A 26,676-nucleotide genomic window follows, 5' to 3' on the forward strand; every position below is an offset into this window, starting at 1 on the left:
TGTTCCGTTACGGCATTTCCTGAAGTTCACAATGGGAGCAGTAGTACTTATTAGTGCTGTGTCTTTAAAGCTAGCTTCACTTTCATTAATGATGATGTAACATTTCCAGTAAAGTTCACTCTTACTGAATGGTTTTACTGGATTTCATTTCCCCCACTTGAATCAAGAAATTCTATTCTCTTAACAATCGTGTCCCATTAAGCTAGGGAAGCCTATTAACATACTAATTCATACGCTGGACCCTGAATATCATTGCAGCTTATTTATATTTTTCATATCCAGCTAACATTAAGTTGTTTTCTGTATCTAAATCTCATATTTGGTAAATGTTAACTCTGATAGAGACTTAATGTCCTTTTTAACATTTTATTAATGTTTACCATTCTATATTGTCAGTTAACCCTTCCAGGTCACTGTGTAATCATTCTTTGCTAGTTCAATGGCAGCAACACTCTGTTCTGTTGGATTCTGTCGTTGTATTTGTTGTAAACTACCCACTTAAATGCAACAGAATTATGTTCCATTTCAATAAAATGCTTCACCATCGTCGCTTGTAATACTCGTTTTTTGATACAACTTTTATGCTCAATCATTTTACCTTTTACTGCATTTTCTGTTTTCCCTATATATGAGTCCACAGGGGGATAAAATCACATATGATCATTTTTGATATGCAATTACTAAAATGAAGTAATTTACCTTTACATTTGTTTTGCATGCCTAAATGAACTTCATCCATTTTCAGGGTCTGGGCACACATGATATAATTACCACAACGGTAATAGCCTTTTATTTCTGGAAATCCCCAACTGTAGGGTAAAGTGAGTTCTCTTACTACTCACTTTTTAAAATTGTCCTTTACTATTCTGTCCCTAATAATTGTACTTCTTTTGAAAGCCACACAAACCATATGTTCTTCTTTCAGAGCGTTGATGCTACTTCTACTGTTGTTTTCCAGCAGAGCCACTGTATTATTGTTCCTGGCTCTTTTAGCTAACTTTCAAAGATTTTTCTTTATATCCTCTTTTGCCTAATTTCCATACCAGTCAGTTTGCTTCTTCCACATATGTGGTTCTAAAATTATTATTTCTTTTTAATCTCAAAAACTGACCAAACAGTAAATTATCTTTAAACGGGGCTTGCCTATATAATAAAGCGTGTGTCTGTTTTTATATTAAAATGTTTTACTTTTAGCATCCCTTCATATAGTTGAGACCAAACAAATTAGTATGTTCATTAATGATATGAAATGTAAACTGTAAATGTCTATATTGTGACAAATCCCCGGATGTGGTCACTTCTCCCCTAGGGGGAGCCCCATTCCATGATGCCATGGAGGTGAGGCTGCTAAGAGATAGTCCCCCTGGGGGTGGCACTCAGTGGGTGGATCTCATGGGGAGGGAAGCCCCCTATGGGATTATTGATGACCTGGGGAGAACAAGCTATCCCCAGAGCCCACCTAACCCTGACGCCTTCCTATCCCCCCTCCCACCAGTACCTTCCCCTAGTGTACCCAGCTAGGTAGAAGTACTGAGATGAAGAGTGTGGGCTGCTGAAGGGATTTCTATCCCTTATGTACTGAGATGAAAGAGAGAAACTGACTCACTGGGAATCCTCAAGATCAGTACTGTGACGAGGAAGAAGTGCGGAAGCATCAGGAGCACCTCTACTGAATGTTCTAGTTGTTACAGATTTTCTACTGTCCAACTAACATTACAATAGAAGAGGAAAATCCAAATGGAAGAGGCCCTTCCTGAAGGGACTGGGAGATTCAAACTGTGTATGATGGAAGAAGCAGCAAAGTATGGGAAAGTTGGCCGACTGATATTGATATTTTATTTCTATGACTGCAGCCAAGTACCCCGAAGTCTGTTGTGGAAAGGCTGGAGAGGGAGACAGGAAGCAGAGCAGCCAGCTGATCAAGAAGGCCAGAGAGAAGGAAACCTCTGGGCCACACAGCCTAGCAGCAGGGTGCCACTGAAGAGCCGCCACAGTCCCTGAAACGATCAGAGGAGGACCGGAGGCCACAGGGAGCCGCTGCAGAGCCCTTGCAGTCCCTGCAAGGGTCAGGAGATAGCAGAGAGGGGCAACCGAAACCCGTACGCAACTGAGAGACACCGGTAGGCATCGAGACGGTTGTGGGTGTCCCCGAAAGACAGAAACTTATACCAAAGGGGTCTGGGACCCAAAGGAGAGAAAAAAAACAATACAAAAAAGGGTCTAGGAACCGAGACAGAGAAAGAAACTGATAAGAAGGGACTGGGACCAGACAAGGGGAAATGCCTGGCAGGATAGTGTACCGAGTGTAACTCTTGAGGAACAAGAGGAACTGATAAAGGTCTGGGAGCCACATTTAATGAGTAGCCTCCAAGGTCCTCATCATAGTCACAGTACCTGACAGGATAGTGAACCAGGTAGACGGTGAACACTGAAGACAATGAGAAAATGTTGAGAAAGGCCAGGGGAAGTGAGTCATTCTCTTGGCATCCTGAAGAGCGGGAGAACGGCAAGGGGAAGGGAGACACACCCCTTGGTCTTATGAAAATTGTTGAACCAGCCAAGAGAAGGGAGTCATTATCTTGGCATCAAGAGCTTTGAGAAATACCAGGGGAGAGAGATATAACCCTTGGTCTTGATGAACATTGTGGAAAGAGCCAAGAGGAAGGAAGTATTCTTTTGTCTTTATGAAATGTCTGATAAAGGCCAGGAGAGGAAAGACACTTATGCTGGCATTGTGAGAACCATTGAAAAACCAAAGAAAGGTCAGCGGGAGGGAGTCATCCTCCTGATGCTGCGAAGATACAATACTTTTGTTTTGCGTGTTTTGCTGGAATACAATTCAAAGAATCATTTGAGACTTTGATTTACTTCCTTGGAGAAGAACAATTTTGTTTGCATCCTCTGGAAGTGTGCATTTGCTTACCGTCCAGAAGAAGGGAGTCATTCTTCTGAACCAAGAAGACAATCCATTTTCTTTAGTTAAGTTTATAATGTAAGAGTCAGAAATAGGTTTTGGAACCAGGACATTTTGCTTTGGACTAGGATCCTGATCCTTAGTAGTTTGTTGAGGCAGGGAAACCCTCTTAGACCTAGGGTCAGATAGAGTTTTCTCTTTCATTTGTTTCTAATAAAGGTTTATAGTCCCAAGCATGCCACCTGTGTGGCAGTCTCTTACTTCTACACCCTTACATTATCTCGTGCACTAAGCCACTGGGTACATTCTTCTGCTCTGCTTCTTTCGCCTTGCCAAATAACTATTATGTCATGTATAAAACCTTTCTATTCTACAATGTTATTCGTATAGGGGTTACTATAATTATATATGATTCTCTCTTCGATACAATTGATGTATACATTTGCCACACTGGGGGATACTGTGGGCCCCATAGCTTTTCCTCCCATCTGTTTATACATTTCTCCTTGGAATTGAAAATAATTCTCAGACAACACTATTTAGGTATGCCAGTATACAAACTCTTTAGGTATGCATAAGGTGGAATTCTCTTTTCCAATGTGGCCCTTATCACCTCTAAAGTAGCTTGGTGCAGAATATTTGGTGCAAAAAGCCACTATATCTAGGCCGCTCATCAAGTTTGATGCCTTATCTAAGTACTTATCTTCTATTACATTGATCACGTGGGTGGTATATTTTACATATGGTTTCATCATCGGAATTTGACTCTCCCTCCGACTCTGTTCTTGATAACCTCCACCTCTTTATCTCCAACACCCTGGACATCCTTGCCCCCGTCATGAGGATCTGCATGAAGCCCGTCTCCAAATGCAACTCTTGGTATGACTCCGACCTGGCCGCTTTGAAATGCAAGTGCAAAGCTGCAGAGCAGAAGTGGCTGACATCTAGCTCATCCTCTGACAAACTGGCATGCCGCCTACTTCAAAGGCAATACCGCCTCTGCATCTGCTCCAAGAAGAGGGCTCATGTCCAAGCACATATCTCTGCTGCCACCAACAACACAGCTGAACTCTTTAAAATCGGCAAGGAACTTGCCATTTCCACTGTAGTCTCCTCTTCCCCTCCCAGACCGTCTGCTATGCACTGGTCGCCAACTTCTCCTCAGAAACTCTGGACCTCCTGTCCTCTATGCCTTCTGCGCCCCCCCTCTACTGCCTCACCCCCTCTCTCGCCTCTCGTGGCCCCGACCCCTCATACTCTCCTCTTTCTCTCCCATTGCACCAGATGAGATCTCTAGAGTCGTCCGCTCTATGGAAGTCTCCTCTAAAAAGGTGCTCCCCTGCTTCTCCAGAACCATCAAGGACAACACTACTTCTCTCGTTCTAGCCTTGGCTGACCACTGCAACCACTCATTTGCCACTGGCTCTTTTCCCCAACCCCTCAAACACTCTCTTGTGCACCTGCTCCTAAAAAAGCCATCTAGTGACCCTTCTCGCTCGGCTAAATATCGCCCTATCTCCACCACCCCCTTTGTTGGGCAGACTCACTGAGAAACTGGTCACCCCCCAACTGACCCTTCACACTGAATTTACCGGCTGCCTCCACAATCACCAGTCCAGTTTTAGGGCTGCCAGAGGCACGGAAAGTGCTCTCCTGAACACCAGTGAAGACCTACTCTCCAGCCTAGATTCCAACTCCCCCTCTGTTCTGATCCTCCTCGAGCTCTCTTCTGCCTTTTACACTGTCAACCACTCCATCCACATAAACTGTCTATGATACCCTAGGCATAATGGACAGGGCACTGGCTTGGCTTACCTCTTTCCTTTCAAACAGACCCCAACCCCCCCCCCCCCCCCCCCAAGTGCAAATGGGCCATTTTTTCTCCTCTACCACATTCTCCATCTGTGGCATCCCCCAGTGCTCCATTCTATCGATATGTCTCTTCAACACCTACCTGACACATACCGGACTGCTATTCTGGCATGGTGCTCTGCCAATGATCTCTGCCTTAATGCCAGTAAGACCAAGATCCTACTCATTGGGACGCCTGCTCCTTGTTCGCCTCCTCTCTCTGGCCACACTCCTTGGGTCCCATCCCAATTAAATAGATTAAATAGAAGACCAGAATATGCAAGAATTGACAATAAAAGACAGTAACCACAGGGGTAACTACTGCATAGTTACATTAAGAAAATTGATAACTTTAAAGTAAAAGAAATCAACTATGACTGTTTTTAATGTTTACAGAAAATAATCCACAATGAAAGAGGAAAAGCCTCAATGAAAAATATGGACGATCAAAGAATATTTTAACTTGTGAAGAGGCTAACAAGAGGCCACACCCCTACATAGAATAAGAAACATAAAGAGATGGACGTCTGATGAATGTATGGGTAATAAGCACTGTGTAGAGTAAGGGATCAAGAGTAAGACTCAGACACAGTGGCATGTTAAGTATTGGTTAGAGACGTTTATTTATCATAAAAGAAAAAAGGGGTTTGGATAAAACCTATCTATCCCTAATCTAAAAAGGGGGTTCCCTGCCTCAAAAAAAACGAAGGATGGTCTGTGTTAGGATGTTAAACCAAAAAGCATCCTCTGTCCTGTGCCCCAAAACCCTAAACTGCCCCTTACATGCTAAACTCAATATAATGTGCAACTCAGGGGTTTCTGTAAGCTATCCACTTATAGCTTTCTTTCAAAGTACCAAATAAAGTTTGAGGGTGGAGAACAGAAAAGGAATAAAGTTCCACCAGGAAAAGTAGTCCTCCCTTCCCTTACATTTCTTCTGGTCTTCCACTGTATATCCAGTACTTCCGGAAAGAGTCAATGTTCCACTGCTTCACAGGGGGATGACTCTTCCTCTGCGTTCTCATTTCATACAATGTTTTACTTCACAGTATCAAGGGGGACGACGACTCCTTGAGTCTCCCTTAAGCAAACAGTTATTTTGAATGTTTCAATCTCTCACTCTCTGGATCTCAGTTATCCTTAAGGGGGTATGGTTGTTTCCTTTTCCATGGATTGTCACTGTTCCGCAGTTTCAAGTAGGAGTTTTGAACCCTAAGCTTTCTCAATCCTTTTCCTACCCTGGTGCACTCTCCTGCCAGGGTACTTGCAGCTTTATTGCTTCTGCCGTTCACTTGGTTTCAATTATTCTTTCAAAGAGGTATGGTTCTTCCCCTTTTTTATTGATGGCCACTGTTTCACAATTTCAAGGAGGGGTCTTGACTCCCTGGGCTTTCTCAATCCTTTTTCTATCCCTGGTGTACTCTCCTGCCACTTATCCTTAAAAGCAGAATGATTCTTCCCTTTTTAAATTGGTTATCACTATTCCACAATTTCAGGACAGAGTTTTCTTACTTCTCTTTTCTTACTTCTCTTCTTAGCCCTCGTTTACTCTCCTGCCAGGGTATCATACTTGGGCGCGGGTCCCTGACTTGCACACTGCCTGGTTTACTTTCTTGCCAGGGATTTTTATGTCCTCTCATGGGTGAGTCCCAGACTCGATGTTTGCTTGGTTCACTATCCTGCCAGGGCTTTCCGTTTTCCATTCACGCTGGCTTGCATCCAGGAAATAATGCTTTTCAAGTACTGAGTCACCAATGCTTTCTTAACAATGTTTGTATTTGTATGAACTATTCCAGTACCTTTAATTAGGCTCTCTCGCGCTGCCAACAGTATGCAGCATTCATCCTGAAGCGCTCCAGTGTCCCATCCGCTCTCACTGGGTGTACCGGTCTTCTCTGGCGGCTTTGGCATTCCTCACATCTCACCATTTCCTTTGCTCTTGTCCCACTGACTAGTAGTGTGTTCCGTTAGCTGCTTGGTTCCCGCTTTGCCTTCCTCTACTTTTGCCAGCTCGAGCTGCCCTTGGCAATAATGCAACAAACTTCTCTCTGCTTGGTTCCTCTGCACAGCGTCTCGTCAACCTCTGTGCTGCCTCCTGCAGTCTTCTTGCCTCTGGTGTCTCAATTAGCATCAGAACAAGTTGGATTCAGCAGCAGTCTCCATCTCTCTCTCTTCTTCTGTTCATCTGTGTCAGTTTTAAAAGTCCCGGCATTGGTAAACATTTTCCAAAGTCTAGAACCCAGCGTTGGCTTCCTGCTTCTGGTCATCCGCATTACTCATTCTCTCTTCCTCATATCAGTACTATACAAGGGGGCAGAGTGGGGATAAATAATGTCCTTGGCCATGAAAACCCAGGAATTCTCCATCTACATCACAACAAGACATACAGGAATATTGCAAAGGTACATGGGTGTCATTAAGAATAACAGCTGAAGGATTATTCGGATTCAGTATTTTTCTGATTTCCCCAGAGTTTGATCTCCTGTACGCAGTCCTACCACAGATAGCCACCTCAAGGGTAAGGGACCTCTGCCTTTCCATAGCTACGCAAGAGAAACTTCCATTAAGGGACTCAGTGACAATGTTGCTAGATTCGTCATAATAGACAGAAACATGTGCATTTCAGGAAATACAGAATGAGGAGTTGTTCCATCTGTTTTTAACCAACAAATGAACTAATTAAATAATGCTGTGAATAGGGATGTATTATGTTCTATTGATATTGTTGTAGGTTAGAAATGTTTTTTGTTATATATTCATGCACCATATTTAATATTTTCAGTACTATATTTCATGGAAAAGCACTTTATTTATAATGCACTTTATCACGGATTGAGCACTTTAGTTATAACACTTCATGTAATGGAATGAAGTTCACAGGGGATATTGCCTGTAAAAATAAAGACAGCAAATGCTGAATATTAGTGAGATTAAAGAATACAAACTGAAGCACTTTGGATCTGGAGATGATATTGATATAAGCAGTTAAACAATTGAGTCATTCTAGTATTTGATTTGGTGATGGGATTCCAACACCTTTGTTGCATACAAGTATAAATATATGTTTCTAGTTGCATGCATGCCAACCGTCAACTAACCATTCTACTGTACCTGCTTCCCCTTCTTCTCAACTTATCCATACCAACCTTCTGTTCTACTCTGCCTTCCTCTTGCCCCCAACTCTTTTCCTCCCACTGTACTACTACTAGTCCTCCTCAAAAACCGCTAATATGACACCTCTGCTCACTCTTATGGCTCCCCCTCATACTATTCCTCCTCCTCGTACTACCATCACTACTCTTCTTCCACTGCTGCTGCTACTCCCTCTTCTACTACATCCCCCTTTCTACTACTTCCCTCCCTCCACTACTGCCCCCTCCTTTCACTATTACTCCCCTTTTCGTACAAAACTACAAAAAAACACCCCGTTTCATTACACAAAGTCTGATCCATCTGCCACACAAATATGCACACTCACTCTGCAGTACGGTTTCACTCAACCTTCTCCAGTAACTGCCTCCACACACTGCCGCTTCCGCCTTCTACCTACTGGTCTTTTGGCATGCGCCCTCCTCCTCCTGTGACCTCACCCGGACAAGCCACACTTCCGGTTTCCTGTCATATGCTTAAAGTTCCCTCCCTCTTCCCTGATTGGCAAGCTTTCCCTAGCCAAACTTGATCTATCTTCCAATCCTGAGAGGGGCATGTGCAAGAGGAAATCTTTACAAGGGGGCTAAGCCCTCCTTGAAGGTATTACATTTGAAAAAGAAATAAAACAGGCAGCCAAGTCCCACAACCACTTTTATCGCACAGAGTCACTGTGGTTCGACCATGGCTGGTCAGCCAGCTCAGTGTCCTAGTCTGTGTCTGGGCTTCCGTGGAGGTTGCTCTCACCGCTAACCATAGTCCCTGGAGGGGTCTAGCCCCCCTCCCATTTCCATGGTGGTCTAGGATTGAACACAAGTCTCTGGTGGAGCACCTGCCTGGGTGCACCATTGAGCCTCTAATTGGCATGGGATGTGTGGGTCCTGTGATGCCATTCTCTCTCTCTACCAGGCTCTCTCTGAGGGACATTGGATTTCTCTCTGAGGGACATTGGATTCACAGTATCTTGGAGGTTTGCTTCGGCACACTGGTGTCTCGCTCTCTGTGGCTCTTTCGTGGACATGGGGCGCTGGCTGGTGTTCGGTGCTCTGTTGCTCTCATCTGCTTCACAGGCTCTACTAAAGATAGCATCTTGGAACGGAGGCATGGCGTGACACTTGAATGTAGTGCACCACATTACTCTGGCACAACGGGAAAGGGTTGGGATTGGGTCCCGGCCAGTTGCCATTTGCCTCTGTGACAGGACTGGCTCTAGATTACCTTGTGGAAGTCCTTCCCACCTTGACAAGGTCAGCGTACTTGCCTCATCACAGTTGCTACTTTGAAGATGAAGAATTTCTGGGAGAAAGGGGTCTCAAAAATAGTGTGCGCGGTTGTCCTACACTACTGTGCTCCGAGTATTAGCTCTTAGATGCCTTCTGGGCCGTAAGCGCTTTACAAGTTCCAAATAGACATATGATCATAGTCAAAAACAATTGTGTCAAATTATCAATGACGACATCAAAAGTACCTGTGATGACTCAAATGTGATTGTTTTAGACTCTGTCTGGACCAAAGGAACTTCTTTAGTGCAGATTTCCATTTTCTGTGAGGCATCAGATATAGTCACCATCTCGGTTTTAACTACTGGAGGCTAAGGCAGAAATGTAAAAAATTATTTCCAAACATAATGAGATTGTCATTTGCAAAAAAACTTCTACCACAAAACTTAATTCAGAGAAAGAAGAAAACAAAAGCATGTATGCAAGCATGCTGCCAAACTCCTTATCATTTCTAATGTTAATTGTACATTGTAAAAATGTACTTAACAGCAGAATGAAATCTGCAAAGTGAGTTTCAACGATAGAGGGACATATTATAACACGTAAAGCTAACTTAATAGCTGAAATATGTAGACTGAAAAAACCTGCTTGCTAATTGGAGATCCCCATGCCTAACTGTTGACTAAAAATTCATGAAATGAGGTGAAGGACACACAAAGTGTATTCACGAAAATCACGCTCTGCCCACTTCATTGACAGACAATCTGTGTAGATTGTTGAATTCTCATTTAATCCCTGAATTTATTTTCTATGTGTAATATTTCTAATTTGAAAAAAGCAACATAGAATTACAATAAATGGGATATATAGCAAGCTTCAAAAAGGTTCTTTCTAAGTATGCTTCCACCAGAAGCACATATACTTTTAGGCATGTTTCAGCTTGCACATTTCTGCCATACTTTATCAAAGTAATTATGTCAAAATCAAATTGCTAAAAACATGCCATTGCAAAATTCACTATGCAGATGGTTTGCGGGAAGGGGTAAACAAAGGACCCGAAAGAAGCAGACAGAGGGGAAAAAATAAAAACAAAGAACAGGATTTAACCATTTCACGGAGACATTTCTGGACTTGAAACTATTAATAACAAATATCAAGTTATACAACAAGACAGGGAGACGACATAGTACACCAACAACAAAATAATTCCCCTTAATTTCAAAAGCGATAAAAGAAAAAATTAAGAGAAAATATTGGCTGACAAAATATAAATGATATATAGAGTTCTGGCAGAAGAAGTTGCGCTATTAGGTTTTCCATATAGAACGATGCAGCCGAAAACGGAGTGAAGCAGGTAAAGACATACTTGCTTATCAGTGGTTTTGAAAAAATACATGTTTTCTTAGCTGTAGAGCACCAGAACAAGAGTAAGGGAGGATAGGAGAAAGAAAAAGGTTTACCCCCGCCCACCAACTTTGCAAGAAAGACCTTGTTTATCTCATTTCCATTTGGTGCTGAACATTTACCTCAGAACAAAAAATTATTTGAGGTGAAATCTCAACTTCAAAATGAGAGTCATCTCCATTTACTCCAGGGTGTTCTTCCGCTTCTTCCCTGACCTCTTGGCTGATGCCTTCTGGTAGTTCTTGGTTGTTTTCTATGCATGGAGTTACAATGGTTTCATGGAGCAGAGGTTCTAGCATACCCTTGGCATGTATATTTTTTAAAGTTATGGGGCCCGCATCTATAGTTTCAATAGAATGTACACCACCTGCTGGAAAGTGTTCCTCAACATCTTCAACCTGCTCTTCTAGCTCTTCAATGACCTCCTGTGCAACTCTATTGTCCGGCTGGTACTCTGCACCATCATCCTCATCTTCACTGCTACTTTCAGATGACGAAAAAGAGGCAGAGTCTTTTTTGACTAGAACTTTCAAATTCAGAGTCCTTCCAGTATCTTCAGCATGATTTTGAAGATCTCCATTTAATTCCTTTGTTACTTCTTCATTGACTATTGTTTCTTTGGTCATGAATTCCATATGGTTATCCACTATGTTCTGAATATCATCTGAACTCTATACGCAAAAAAAGTGGATGAATAAAACAAAGGCACATGAATAAACAAAACTGGGAAAACAGAAATCAAAGCATGGCTGGGTTATATTATAATGCAAACAAATAAATTAATGATGGTTAACTGAAAGGAAAGAAGAATGTGAAGGTGACCACAATTTGGCTGAAGAGAGGGCCTTAGGAGGACAGGAGCACCTCAAAAGCGTAACCAGGTCCTGCAAGAGGCCATTCTGCTCTAGGAGTATGCTTCTGTGAAACAAAAAGCCACCAAAGGAAACAAAATGAAAACAAACACAGGCACACAGGGGAAGACAACATCAGTTTTCACAGTATGTAGATAAAAAAAGAGCACTACCCGCCCTCAAAAGATTATGCACATACACAAGACACACAGTATTGGAACAAGAAATTCATAATACTCAGCAATACTGAAATAGACTGGCCTGGAGGAGGCAAATCAATAAGAAATACAAGTCACTGTGCAGATTAAATGCAATGTGGGAGAACATTAAAATTATATAACTCTTGATCATGTGTTTTATTGAATTAGTGGATGTACTTCCACATCACATAAGACCATAGTTTCTAACTGCAACAATACTGTAATCACTGTAGAAAAATGACCACGTCTACCTCTTTCTCACAAAAGTTTATTTTCTGTTTTTGTGTTTCCCTGATACAGCACATGTCATCAGCTATCCCTCCCACTAAGTTCTGTATATCATGAATACCCATCTCACTGATCTCTCTGCTGATCAGCTGAAATCAAAATGACAATATTGCTCTGCATAGAATGCCACCATCTGTGATTTTTGAATTATAATTCCATTGCTCTCACTAGGAGGTATGTGTGATTCATAGCCATGTGCTTCTTTCTCCCATTATCAATTAGACACACTTAGTGACACATTTATTAAGAATTGCAGCACTATTTATACAGGCAAGCCACCACACAGAGACCTACAGTATTAAAGGCACTCTATTATGTCATTACTAAATGTCTGAGCAATCCCTTTTTCAATGTTATTCATTTTGATTTGATTATTTGTAACGCGCCATAGCCGTGGTCATCAGGGTGCACATTTACACAAGGACAGATCAGGAGGGACAAGACAGAAGGTCAGAAGTCGGGAACTAGTGGGGGCGCTGTGACACGCCAAACAAGATGGCTGCCTGACCAGAGAGCTCCTTGGCTGCAAAAATCCTGATCCGAAAATTCTGCAGACGACGTGGCTGCTGACACCACTAAAGGAGACGGAAGGTGCATGAATATCCCCAGCACAACCAGGGCTAATTACAGAGCCGCCTGAAGCTCCGCTGCTGAGAAATACCGCCCACAAACCTAGGCGTCTCGCCTGGCGGCTGCGCGCCATCCCGTCTTTGCGCCAAAAATCCTCCCAGAGCCGGAGCCCCTATCAGGAGCCTGACGGGTGCGGGCGGAAGCCTCCACCCTCCGCCGCGGTTGCAGCACTCCTCGCGTGCACTCCTGACACTGTCCAGCCAGGACCGTGTTCCGCTGCTGCCTGCCACTGCGGAGACCCGGCCACCGGAGGACTGACACTGGCGTGCTGGAAAGTCCACCCTAAGAATAAGCTCCATAAACATCGCTGCCCCGGGTTGAAGCGGGCCTCTAGGGCAAGACTGAGCATATTAGTTGCACTCAGGTATTTCCGCTCCCCGGAGGCAGAGAGAAATACGACGCAGCTTGGGTTGTCTCCTGGCTCGGGCGCACCCACTAAGGTATGTGGGTGGGGGAGGACAACACTGCAAGCTCCCCTGGGAACACGGACCGCAGCCCCCCTGCCTCTCCAGCTCACGATCCTGATCAGTAAACAGGGGGATACATTTGAGGCAATTCACACGGACTGTAATCCAGCCCTGCATACACATCTCGAGCCAACAAGCAGGCCCGAGGGGCAGCCACCAAACCAGACTCACACTCAGCATATCAGAGGGCAATCCGGCTGCAATACACATGCAGCAAATCTACCCACAACACTACCACGAGCAACAAGAATACCATGCACATAACGCCACCAGCAAAGGAGTAAAACTGCCTGCATCTCCTCCTGTCCAGAGCCCCATGGAATCCAGACCAAAGCACTGAAACTTGAAGCAAAGGGCAATACGCAAACCCCCCATAAATCCTTCAGCTGCACCCACTGAACCACCAATAGGCTAACACCTAGTGGAACCTCCCGGCACCAGATACAAACATTGACCACCAAGGTCAGGGCACCAACTCGCCTTCACTCTCAGCCATAGACCCGTAGGTCTGAGTGTCAAAAATAAAAACAAACCATACCTAACGCATGAACATGGCAGGCGGCGCCAAAAACAAGGAAAAGAAAAAGGGGCCCATAGATGCATTTGCAAACTCCCCCAACCAAGAACACAACTCTGAACCTACTGAAACACCCGACAATCCGCACTCTGACCCCTAAGTACAAAGTATGGCTCCATATATGGCATCTATGAAAAAAGGATTCACAGCCATTAACGCCAAACTAGACGACATCGGCGATAACATCGCCTCCATCCGCACAGATATAAAAACACTAAACACAAGGGTCTCAGAGGCGGAGGACAGGGTCTCCACACTTGAGGACACAGCAAGCTCCCAAAGAAAAAACATGGACAGGGTTCAGAAAGATGTTAAGATCCTCCAGAGCAAATGCAAAGATTTAGAATCTAGATCTAGACGGAATAATATAAGAGTGGTCAGGGTGGCAGAGTGCAAGTCCAATGTGCCCATGGAACAATTCCTGGAAGACCTACTCAACTCACTATTCCCAGAAGCACAATTCTCAAAGCAATTCCTGGTAGAAAGGGCACACCGGCCACCAGTTCCTCCGCCCAAGCCCGTAGCACCACCAGGAACTATTATAGCCAGACTACTCCGCTACAGAGACCAGGATCTTATCCTCTGCCTGGCAAGAGAACAAGGCCCACTAACATTCGAGTCTAACCGGGTCCATGTATACCCAGATTTTTCAATGGGAGTCCAAATTGTCCAAAGATCCTTTGACCCTGTGAAAAGAACACTTAGGGAATGGAAAGTAATATATGCAATGCTGTGCCCCGCAAGGCTACGCATCCAGCATGCAGGTAAAACACCATTTTTTGACTCACCAGAAGACGCTATATCATTTATCGAGCGCCACATTCCAGAAGCACCTAACGAAACCTGGCGCAAGTGCCTCTACCTAAAGCCACAAGAAGGGTTATAATGCCCATAAAGTCCAGAATACCATAAATAGCAGCACGTCAATCTACAAGACAATTGAAGCCGTGGCACTGTAACAGGACGGGCTCACACGGCCCCCCCCCCCCCCGCCTCCACCACAATCAAAGATTTTGCTTGCAAGTTGCATATGGTTTTGAGGGATGCACCGCCCGATTGGGGGGAAGGTGAGGGTGGGGGGAAGGGAAAGAAACTGGCCAGTTGCCAGTACAGGACAAAGTTATGTTGTCCGAATGTTCATAAAGTTAGTAAATGTTGTTATAATAATTTGAAAACCCTGGCATGGATGCAACGGGAAGATGACTACTATAAACCGTACGAAATTGCAAGCACAATACAAATACCCCACGAATGGTATACCAACAAACGACTAGTAGGACTAGACTACTAAAGTGGAACATGAGGGGTCTTCTGAATCCAATCAAGGTCAGGAAAATAATTGCATACCCAATAGACACAGAATCGACATCCTCCTGTTACAAGAAACGCACATCACGGAACGGATGACCAATTGATTTGGCCGTGCTTGGGGTCCACAGGTCTTCACAACAAACTACTCATCACAATCACAGGGAGTCCTAACATTGATTCACCGAAGACTGGGATTCCTAGCGCAAAAAACTAAAATAGATATTGACGGCAGATTTGTAATAATATGGGGTTCCTTACTTGGGCAAGAACTGGTCCTTGTGAACACTTACGGCCCCAATGTTGATACACCAGAATTTCACCAACAGATAGTGTCCGTGATATCTCCGACAGAAGAAACAAGAATAATATGGGGAGGAGACTTCAATACTATACTGGATCGTTTGCTTCACAGGACATCCACTACGATGCGTCCAAATTCCAAATCAGCACTTACCGTAAAACAAGCCATGTCATCTTTACCACTTGCTGATGCATGGAGAGAAATGCACCCCGACACCAGAGACTACACATTTCATTAATACATTCATGGGTCGAGCTCCACAATTGATTACTGGCTCTGCTCCACGAGCTACACCTGGGGACTGAAGGAATGCACCATACTGCCTAGAACACTCTCGGATCACTCACCAGTGGTACTTGAAAACCAGATTGGGCCTCCCACACCAGAGCGCCAATTATGGAGAATGCCTCCAGACCTCCTGCGAGATGTCTCACTACACGAAACAGTCCGTATTGAGGTGCAGGACTACTTCGACCAGAACCAAAACTCGGTGAAATCACACCAAATAGTCTGGGAATCCTTTAAGGCCTGGCTAAGAGGACACCTGATCTCCAGGGTGCATGCCACGCTGAAAGACATACGCACCCAACTAACCCTAACAGAAGAACATATCAAAGAGTCTGAAACAGCATATACAAGAACACCAGAACCAGCAACATTAGCCAGGCTGCATGAAGCCCATACTAAATACACAACACTAGCAGAACAAGAGGTGTGGTATACTGCGCAACCAATCAAGGCCAGGAGGTATGGAGAGGGCAATAAATCCGGCAAGCTACTGGCTAACCTCATCAAGACTGAACTGGGACATAGACAAATCACAAGCATCACAGACGATCAAGGTGGGTCCCATGTATACCATCAGGAAGTGAATAAGGTGTTCCGAGAATTCTACAGCAAGCTTTACACAAATGCAGACCAAGTAACAGCAGAAGAACTACAAGAATACCTGAACTCCTTTCCGCTTCCCGGGCTCACTGGAGAAGAAAGTGCCACTGTTGATCTGCCACTAACCCTGGAAGACCTGCAGCAAGCAATTAAAGACCTCAAGGGGGGCAGAGCACCAGGGTCAGGCGGCCTGCCGGCAGACCTCTACCAAATACTCAGAGACGAACTAGCCCCACGGCTCCTAGACGTATTGGAGGAATCTCTTCAATCCGGAACACTCCCCCCTACAATGAGAGAAGCCATTATCAGAGTCCTGTTAAAACCAAATAAGTCAGCGCATTCTCCATCATACAGACCGCTATCCCTCATAAACGTCGACACAAAAATCTTCGCGAAGGCCCTAACCAATAAAGTGAATCCACACATGACCAAACTGGTGCACCTGTAACAAATCTGGGTTTATTCCTGGGCGCTCCACTGCCCTGAACATCAGGCGCTTCTTCGCCATCACTTCCCAACTAGACCACCGGGCACAGACGGTGGCAGTCACACTAGACGCCGAAAAAGCGTTCGACTCCGTCTCGTGGAAGTTCATGTTTGGAATCCTGAATAAGATGGGGTTCGGCGCAGGCTTTCTCCGCTTCATAAATATACTGTTCAACATCCCCACGGCCAGAGTACGAACCAACAAAACACTGTTGCCCACCTTCGCACTACAAAGAGGAACCAGACAAGGATGTCCACTCTCTCTGTTGATATTTGCACTGATGATAGAGGGAATGGCGGCATGTCTGCGACATGATCATGCCTGGAGAGGAATACGTATAATGGCATCCCCGCAGTTCATCTCCCTCTATGCGGACAATACAATGTTATACATCAGGAACTCCGATACCCATCTTGCCCCGGTACAGCAAGATATTGCTGAATTCACCAAACATTCCGGATATAAAATCAACCAAGCCAAGTCCGAAATAATCCCACTGACCGATTCCACTATCCAGACCGCAGCCATGAAGGGCCTACGCTGGTCTCCTACCACTGCAAGATACCTGGGCATCATAATGGCGCCGGACAGACGAACCTTGTTTGCCAATAACTATACCCCCTATCTGACACAATTGGAATGCAAACTCAATGCATGAATCAAGCTGCCGCTGTCCCTCTACGGTCGCATAGCCCTATTGAAAATGTTGGTAGTACCAAAGCTACTAAACCTATTCAACAGAAACCAGATCTGGCCGGGCAGGAAATTCTTCGACACTACAAAAACTCGTCACACACTTCCTCTGGGGAGGACAGAGTCCCAGAATAAGCTGGTCCAAACTATGCGAGAATTACGACACTACCGGCCTGGCAGCCCCGGATTTTCGACTATACTATTACTCTGCACAGGCACATTTCGCAAAATACTGGTCCAATACTGTAGAACAGTTTGCACACATACATGCAGAAACATTTGCTGCATCTCCCCTGGAACTCCAAAGCATGATGTTTGCCAAGGTACCTAGAGAAAAAGCACTCGCCTACCAGATGGAATCGACAGTACGAGCGTGGGTGCAGATCCTTAGAAGAGTGGGATGCGAAACGGCACACTGGCCACACTCACCCCTATGGCACTACCCAGGGCTGCAACCCACAATGGACCGAACCATACAAATATCTTGGGAACCTGAAAAAAAGCCAAAGTTGGAGACCTCTTCCCGGAGGGTCGGTTCCTCAAGTTGTCAGAAATCCAAAACAGGACAGGGAAGGGCCTATCCACAACTCTGCATTACCAACGACTAAAGGCTGCCTGCAAGAAGAAATGGCCGACCTTCCCGGAGGCACCTCCAACCCACAAGTTTCTAATGGAAATCCTCACTGAAGAAGTCTTCACGGGCAGCGTTTCCATGCTATACAGGATAACACAAGCCAACACACCATCCAAGAACGACATAAAAACTAAATGGGAAAAAGACTTGAACATCCAGATGGAAGATCAACAATGGACAAACTATTGCAGATACACTAAAACCATCTCCCTCTGCGCAAACTTCAGACTTATCCAATTCAAAATTCTGAACCATCTGCACATCACCCCCAAGCAAATCTAAAAAGTTTGATCCCTCCAAACTACAGACAGGCCCTAAATGTGGCTCACTCGACACTACACCCCTGCATATGTACTGGGAATGTCAACCAATCAAACAATTCTGGAACGAAGTGGCAAAGACAATGAACTCGATCTTAAACAAACATTATTGCCACCCTGTTTAAATACCTACTGGGAGACATAGGGAAGGGTCGGTCAGGACCCGCAGACTGTTCGCCGTGAGGGGTGCATTAGCCAAACGGAACATTCTCAGGAAATGGAAAGCAAAAGACCCCCCAACACACCCGTGCTGGATGTGAGACTTGATCAACACACAAGAATGTGAAGAAACTTACGTTAGAATGGTCCAGTTCACCTCGAGACCCAAAGACATATGGGCCCCCCTCAGATCATACTTAATGTCGGAGGAAGACAAGACAAGGTGCATGAGGACTAGAACCCCCCCTACATGACTCACTAAACTCTACCTATTTCCACATCTTTCTCCTCTCTCCCCTTACCCCCCTCACACACCCCTAATGTTGTATAAACTGTCGCACTGTATACCTATGAAATGCTTAATAATGTACTGTTTTAGGTGAAATATGATCTTCCCGCAATGTAAACATGCCAGTATTAAATAAAGTTTAAAAAAAAAAAAAGTCGTCAGGAAGTAGTATTTAATCAAACAAAAATGTTTTCAGTTTATTTCTCAAAACCGAGATTTTCCTCCTTACGCAGACTTACAGGAACAGCATTCCAGGCCTTGGCAACACTAAAGGGAAAAGATCTACCATTGCCTGTCGTTCTTTTTGCTCGGGGGATGGCGAGCAGATGTGCTGTGCTGGATCGAAAGTTTCTGCAGGTTTTATGCCGCATCATTTATTGTTTTGAGTATCCCGGGGCACTACCATGTAGGCATTTGTGGGTCAGGGATAAGATTTTAAATTGATTCCTTTTATTCCACCGGTAGCCAATGCAGATGTTTCCGGGAACTGAAGATGTGTTCTTTTCTAGAGATGTTACATATTATCCTGACAGCATCGTTCTGAATAATCTGAAGTTTATACATATTTTCCTTGCTAGCTACACTGAGCAGGGCATTACACTAGTCCAGGTGGGGCATTATGATGGCTCGGACTAGTATTTCACAGTTTTTCCGCGTGACTAGTGGATTGATTTGGCACAGGACTTTGAGATGGTAATGGGAGTTTTTTACAATCTTGTTAACATGTGCCTCAGCAATGAGCGATGCCTTCAGTATGGTGCCGAGTGTCACCACTGGGATGAAACAGTCATCCATTCAAAGCTTGAGTATGCCTGATCAAGTTTGTCACTAGCTTGCTTGGTACCAAAAACCATAAGCTCAATTTTTGCGCAGTTAAGGCACATCCAATTATTTACTATCCATTCCCTAATGGATGTATAGATAGAATTAAGATTAGCCAAGTCTGTAGTATAGTCTCCACACAGGTGCATTATGAGTTGGAAGTCATCTGCATAGTTAGTGGAAGTGTAGGCCCTTTGTCTCTAGTTGTTCACATAAGGGATATATATATGTCAAACGGTGTCTGGGAAATGCAAGTCTTTTGGGGAACTCCATAGATGATTGGGGCGTGACTAGAGCAGGCATTTCCCCTGCAGATTTTGGAGCTTCTTTCGCTCACAAAGGAGTGTATCCATTTGGTGGTGTATTTAGAGCAATTCCCAGTGGTTGCCAGTGTTTACAGCAGGCGTGAGAGGTCTAGCGGGTCAAGAGTTGCTGAAAGATCCAATAGGATCAGCATCCCGGTCTTGCTCTTGTCTATCCTTTCTAACATTTGATTCAGTGAGTTTATCAAAGCACTCTCTGTTCGTGATTACTTCTGAAACCTGACTGTTTATTGTGGAAAGCCGATGATGTCTCTGATAGGTCTGAAGTTGTGATGCAACAAGATTTTTAGTAAGCAGGATGCATTAGTGATTGGCCTTAAATTTGCTGAGTCTTTGGGATTAAGTCCAGGTTTCTTTATGAGGGGAGTTACGGATACTTCTTTTATGGCTATTGTCACTTTCCTGTGCGAGAAAGAGGCATTGATAAAACTTGCAAGAAAGGGGGCAAAGTTTTACTATTTGTTAAAATGATCTTGGTAGGTATCAAGTCTCCAGGACAAAATGTATTTCTTAAGTTGGATAGAATTTTTTCCATTTCTTCAATAGAGTTAACTTTAAAGGAGAATTCTGGGACACATTTTTCTTTCTTAAGATGATTACGTGATTCTGTTTAGGGGGTTTCAGTGCATTTTCCTGGAAATTTTGGATCTTATTGCCTGCCAGCAGGTTTATCCTCTAAAGTCTTTTGAGCATTTTGACAGTCTTCTTTCTCTGGGGAAAAAGGATTAGAGAGAGCTGCTGGTTTTTCTCAATCCCTATATATTTCAAATATTTTCCTAGTGCTATTGCTTGCATTTTCTATGTGGTCACTGCAAACATGTTTTTTAGTGTCTAAGACTTTACTTTTATATTTTTTCAAGCTTTGCTTGTTTCCAGTAGTTTTATTTTTGGCCAATCCTCTCACGGTCGGTCTTTTTGCTTTATTTTTAGGATGTTTAGTTCTGGAGTAAACCAGTTTTGCTGGTTCGGGCAGTCACGCACTGACTTTGAGCGGGGCACTTTTATCAAGTAATGCAGAGATATGCAGTTTATAGATTTTGCAGGGATGGTCTTGATCGGATGATGTAGCCATGATGCATTGAAGGCAGCTTTCCAAGTCTGTCATGTTACATTTACTGAAGTTCCTATTTAGGACATTTTTGGGGGTCATGAAAGGGAGGGGTTATTCCTGGTAGCTTTAGTATGCAGTTGATGGTAGAGTGGTCGGACCAAATGCATGCTTTGGTTTCTATTTGACTGATATTAATATTGTCATTACCTAGTCAAGGATGTGTCCTTTTATGCGAGTGGGTTCTTGGTTATGTATTAGAATGCCCATATTGGAAAGATGCTGTTCTAACTCGATGGCGTCTTTATCCTTGGTGTCCCCTTTTCTATCTGTTCAAGACTCCACAAAAGACTATGGAGGTATTGGGTCTGTTCAGAGGGTTCAGGAAATGGGTTCTCTCTTCGTTGAAGGATAGCATAAAAATAAAGGGGTTGATAGATTAGTATGAAGTTGATGCTGTTATTAGTGGGGGTCATTTTTACATAGACGATTTCACATCCTGTGCACTCAATGCTTGAGTCAAAGAACTCAAGCTCTCTTTTACTGATGATTGCTACTCCACCGCCCTGGCCCTTTAGCCGGTTTTCACAGAAGAGGTTATATTCCTGTGGGGTAGCTAAGTCTATGCTTGGGCCATTTCCTTCTTGCAGCCATGTCTCGGTTACACACATAATGTCTACTTTATTATAGACAATATAGTCGTGTATCCAAAGGGCATGTTTGGGCAATGAGTGGGTGTTCAGCAGTGATATTTTTAGTTGTTTTGATGTGACCCTTCCATGGTCTTCTTTATCTTCAGAGGGCCTAGTGTGGGGTTTTTATTAGTTGATCCTTTGGTACTACATGCTAGTTGGGCAGACGCGCGTTTAAATATGCCACCTGTAGTGGCATTATCGTTTTGTGTGGTCAAGGATGCAGAAATTATTTCCGGAGAAGGAGCTATTTTGACATCAGAAGAGGAGGTTAAGGATTCAGTGTTTTTTTCAGTGATCAAATGATCAGCCGGTTTTAGGTTTAATGGTGCTATTTGACCTAGCCTGCCCTCAATGGTGGCATCTGCCCTCGTATTGTTGTTAGATGGAGGGGGTTTCTTCTTTACGATTGGATAGGAAGCCCTGAACCAGAGTTCTCTTTGTAGTTTGTGTACTGCCAGAAACAGCGCAATTTCAGGGTGCAGTCCCATCGTTGCATTGGCCGGTTGTCGATATAACAGGATAGGGAGGACCTACTGTATATATCAGACAACAATTCTCAATGTCCCATCGTTGCATTGGCCGGTTGTCGATATAACAGGATAGGGAGGACCTACTGTATATATCAGACAACAATTCTCAATGGCACGTCAACGTGCGTTCCCAGATAAAGACCAGCACAGACCGGCCCAATGCGCTGTTGCAAACGCGCCGTTAATGAAGTTAAGTAGCCTGCGTTTGCGGGGAAATTGTCATTTTTTTAGATCTACAAGTGTTTGCCACGTGACTGGTAAGACTACTGAAACTGCAGGTCACGCCGGTCAAACAAACTAACTAAAGGTTTTGGGCAGTAAAATAAATCGAATCTAGATGGCAATTTAACAAGTGCTTAGAAAGGGTTCCTTCAAGTTATATAGTACATTATTTCAGTCCACTTTCAACAAAGTGATTTCAGCAAATAGTTGCCTTTGCATACACACAAGTAACTGGATTCCCTATCACCAGCTACAGTATTGGCAGACTGTGTTTCAGGGTGTGACTACACTTTTTTTAGCCTTAAATTCAAGTATTCTGATAAAGAGTGCCACATTAGCCAATCATACGCAAGTGGTGTTCTGTATGAGAGTGTTTGGGTCCTGCTTCATAGGCACCAACCGGCCAAACGTGACCTAATGCCCTAGTATGTTCACAAAGTACAAGATGTAAGAGTATGATCTTACTTAGATCACAGAGGCAGTGAATCTTGAAAAGCCGCCGATGCCGGACGATGACCAGCTTGTTCCTGGTGCGCCTGGTCACAGGACAAGCAGGCAGCTGGGGCAGATGGGAATCGTAGTTTTCCCACCCAAGAGTTTTCTTTACAGTGCGTAAGCGCAACAATTGTGGCATTAGAAATGACGAGCTTCAAAACGAACGTGGCTCTGGCTATTTCTTGCACACACCGTAAATCCAAGTGTACACAGAATAAGAGGTAACAATCACACTTAAATTAACTTCAAAATTCAGGTGAAAAAGTGAATTCTAGCGAGCTAACTAGAAATTCAAATCTGAATAGAAGCTCCTGGCTAACTATTCAGAGCACACATGTAATTATAACAAGCCAAATACTAATTAATGTCTGACTACCGATTCATCTCTCTTCCGCATGGCAGTCCTTATATGCATTAGTGCATTAGGTCCTAGTGCCTGAGACAGAGTCTCTACCACCTTTTTCCGGACACACACTGGGAAATGTTTTGTTTTTTTTCTAAGTCCCTTCTCCTTTTTATTGTTTCGATAAAGACTCCTCTAAACTCTTTACCTATCCTTTTTTGTCTGTATTGTTGTCTTCGACTTTTCCCGCTCAGAAATTATTTGTTTAACATTTGTGATTATATATATATATATATATATATATATATATATATATATATATATATGACAATGCATTACTTACCGTAAAAGCATTTCTGATGGTTGTATCTGCTTAGATTCACATGCTGTGCATAGTCCGACATCCAGTGGTCACTGCAGAGTACAGCATTTTGTTTTTCGTAGTCGAAAAGGGGACGTCGACAAGGTGTGTCCGCAACACTATCCCTATAGTGACGTGCAGTGTACCCACAATCCCTCACGCGTTGAGGTCTCTCTATTTGTATTTTTTCTGCCCTGAGGGAGCCTATTAGACATGAGTGAGTACAGAAAAGAGAGTTATAGAAGAAAATCTATGTTCCTTCCATCCGAGCGGGGAGGAAGGGTGGGCGCATGTGAATCTAAGCAGATACAACCATCAGAAATGCTTTTACGGTAAGTAATGCATTGTCTTCTGATTTTTGTTAATCTGCTTAGATTCACATGCTGTGCATAGACTAGTGAGCAGTACCCAGAGTTGGTGGTGGGTTGTGAGAAGGAACAGTAGAGAAAAGATGTCTTAATACTGCTTGTCCCACCTGGGAATCAGATCTAGAGTGGGCATCTAGACAGTAGTGTTTTGTAAAGGTGTGAACAGAACTCCAGGTTGCCGCTTTGCAAATGGACTCAAGAGGGACATTTGCAATGAAAGCTATGGAAGCCCCGGTGCCTCGAGTGGAGTGTGCTCTTGGCTTGAAGGGTAGTTCTCTCTTAGCAAGAGTGTAACAGAGAGCGATGCATTGTACAATCCATATAGAAATAGTGGATTTCGAAACTGCATCTCCTTCTCTTCCTGCTGCCACCGAGACAAAGAACTGATTAGTCTTTCTCAGTGGTCTAGTTATTTCCATATAAAACATCACTGCTCTGCGAACATCCAGTGTATGCAGGCTCTTCTCACCTAAGTTTGAAGGATTTTGAAAGAACGTTGGTAGTTCTATAGACTGGTTGACATGGAATTTAGAAATACATTTTGGTGCAAACCTAGGATGTGTGCGTAGAACCACCTTATGCTTGTGAACTGTAACAAAGGGGTCTAGTACAGGGAGCGCTTGTAGTTCAATTACTCTCCTAATGGAGGTGATAGCTATTAGAAAAGCAGTCTTAAGAGTGAGGTCTTTAAGTGTTGCTTTCTGCATGGGTTCAAAGGGAGACCCCATGAGCCTGGTTAGTACCACATTTAGGTCCCATCCGGGAGCGGGGTTAGCTATGGGAGGGTGGATCCTCTTCACTCCTTCCATGAAGGCTTTAATAACTGGGACTTTCCACCATGACAAGTTGGGAAGTGGTGTATGCGGAAAGTGCAGCTAAATGGACTTTAATAGAGTTAAACACCAAGCCTGAGTCTAGTAGGTGAGTCAGGTACAGAACAATTTGTGTGGGAGAGAAGTCAACTGGGTTGATGCTCCTTCCCCTACACCAGATGACAAATATTTTCCATTTGCTAGAATAACAGTGACGAGTGTTAGGCTTTCTAGCCTCCCTGAGAATGTCCATGCATCTCTGCGGGAGTTGTAAATGTCCAAATTCTATGATCTCAGGAGCCAGGCTGCTAAGTTCTTGGTATGAGGGCATGGATGTAGTGTCCTGCCCTTGTCCTGTGACAGCATGTTGTACGGGCAGGGAAGTTTCACTGGAGGAGATAGGGACATCTCCATCAAGTGAGCGAACCAAGGTTGTCTGGCCCACATAGAGGCCACCAGTATCATGGTAACTTGTTCCTGGTGCATCTTGTGCACTATCTTGTTGAGAAGGGGAGTAGGGGGAAAAGCGTAAACAAATTTCCCTGACCATGGTATCGATAGACCGTTCCCCCTGAATTGGTTCTGGGGGTACCTGGAAGCATAATCTTGGCATTGTGAGTTATCCAGAGTTGCGAACAGATCTATTTCTGGGAATCCCCATTGTGTGAAGACGTCGAAGACGATGTCTTTGTGTAACCGCCATTCGTACTCTGAGGGCAGAGGGAAGTCTCTGCGGAGTTCGTCTGCTAGCAGATTGAGTTCCCCTGGTACATGTTGTGACAGTAGGAACATGTTGTGTTTGAGAGCCCACTTCCACATGTTCTGTGACAGCTTGGACAGTCCTGGAGAGTGAATTCTCTCTTTAGGCTGAATTTCTAACCTAGTGAGTCCCCCAGCAGCTTTGCTGGATTTCTGGAGCTTGTTTTTTCCTCCTGCCAAGAGTGAGACTCTTTTTCTCCCACTCTTGGACATGATTTATGGTATTCCTTTGACTGGTAGTGTGTTTTATGGGCTATGGGGTTCTGTACTCCATAGGGTCTCATGTGTTTTTCCTATGTGTGTTACACAGCACCCTCCGTGCAGTAACACAGGGGTGTCATAGTGACACCCCACCATAGACTCCATACCCTGGGACTGACTACCGTCTCCCAGGACATGTAAAGTCATCATTGGCTTTACTAGTCCCAACTTATTAACAGAAACCAGTAAAAACCATCATATTGTGGACGTTCTGGTCGGGGCAATTCGATTGCCCCGGGGTCTGTTAGTCGAGGGGGCACGTCTCCGTCCCCCCTGATCGAGTTTTGGCTGGTGGCAGTGGAAACTACTTTTTATATTCGACCGCGAATATTTCCCTATGGGATTTTCCCATTGTTCGAGGCTACCAACTTTAATTATTTAATTCTCATAGCCTCGAACATACTGCCGGTTTATTTAATTAATATTAATTCTCCAGTTGGTATTTTTTGCCAAGACTCGATTCTAAAATGGCGTTTTGTGTTCTCTTCTGTGACTCCAACCCAAGTCGAGCCCTTTGTTCCACTTTTTGGTGGGCTTCTCCACAGAAGCCTCCAAAAGTGGTGCCACTCTGTCTGGGTACCACAGGGGGTGTGGGAGGGGGTTTAGGCACCCTGGACTGAGTTATTTTGGTAACTCAAGTCGCACTCTTGTGTGATTGGCCCAAGTGGTGAGCCAGCCGGCTCACCACTTAGCATGTTTGAGTGACAGCTAGGCTGAGTGAATGGGGGTTTTCTGCATAAAAGCAGGGCTTTGGGGACTGGAACTTCAGAAGTCGCCACAGGACCTGAGAATCTGACGAGGGAGAAGCTGAGCCGACCTACCATGACGACACCACCGGTGGAGCCCTGCAAAACCGACTCACCACTTCCCGACGACAGAGAAGATCTCCCGGCTGGAGAGGCTTCTTCCCCTGACTGGTGGGCACAACCAGTTTACCTTTCTTTCTTCGCACCCCAGCCCGGTTTGTGGTCGAACTGCCCGTGCCAAGCACCCCAGCAGCCGGATA

General features: G+C 44.3%; 1 protein-coding gene across 18 annotated transcripts in view; it reads right to left on the minus strand.

Moving 5' to 3' along the window:
* The window catches only part of EPB41L2 (erythrocyte membrane protein band 4.1 like 2), a 1,866,207-nt gene that overhangs the window by 266,101 nt on the left and 1,573,430 nt on the right, over positions 1–26,676 (minus strand). For 17 of the 18 annotated variants that reach the window (XM_069607396.1, XM_069607395.1, XM_069607398.1 and 14 more), the window contains 2 exons: positions 10,659–11,207; positions 9,381–9,503 (listed from right to left, as the gene is read on the minus strand). In XM_069607396.1, coding sequence (XP_069463497.1) covers positions 9,381–9,503; positions 10,659–11,207 — 672 coding nt within the window. The remainder of the gene's footprint in view (positions 1–9,380; positions 9,504–10,658; positions 11,208–26,676) is intronic. The other variant, XM_069607391.1, reaches the window with a different exon arrangement.

This window comes from Ambystoma mexicanum, chromosome 4q (genome assembly GCF_040938575.1).
Source record: "Ambystoma mexicanum isolate Mex_15411 chromosome 4q, UKY_AmexF1_1, whole genome shotgun sequence".
NCBI lineage: Eukaryota > Metazoa > Chordata > Amphibia > Caudata > Ambystomatidae > Ambystoma > Ambystoma mexicanum.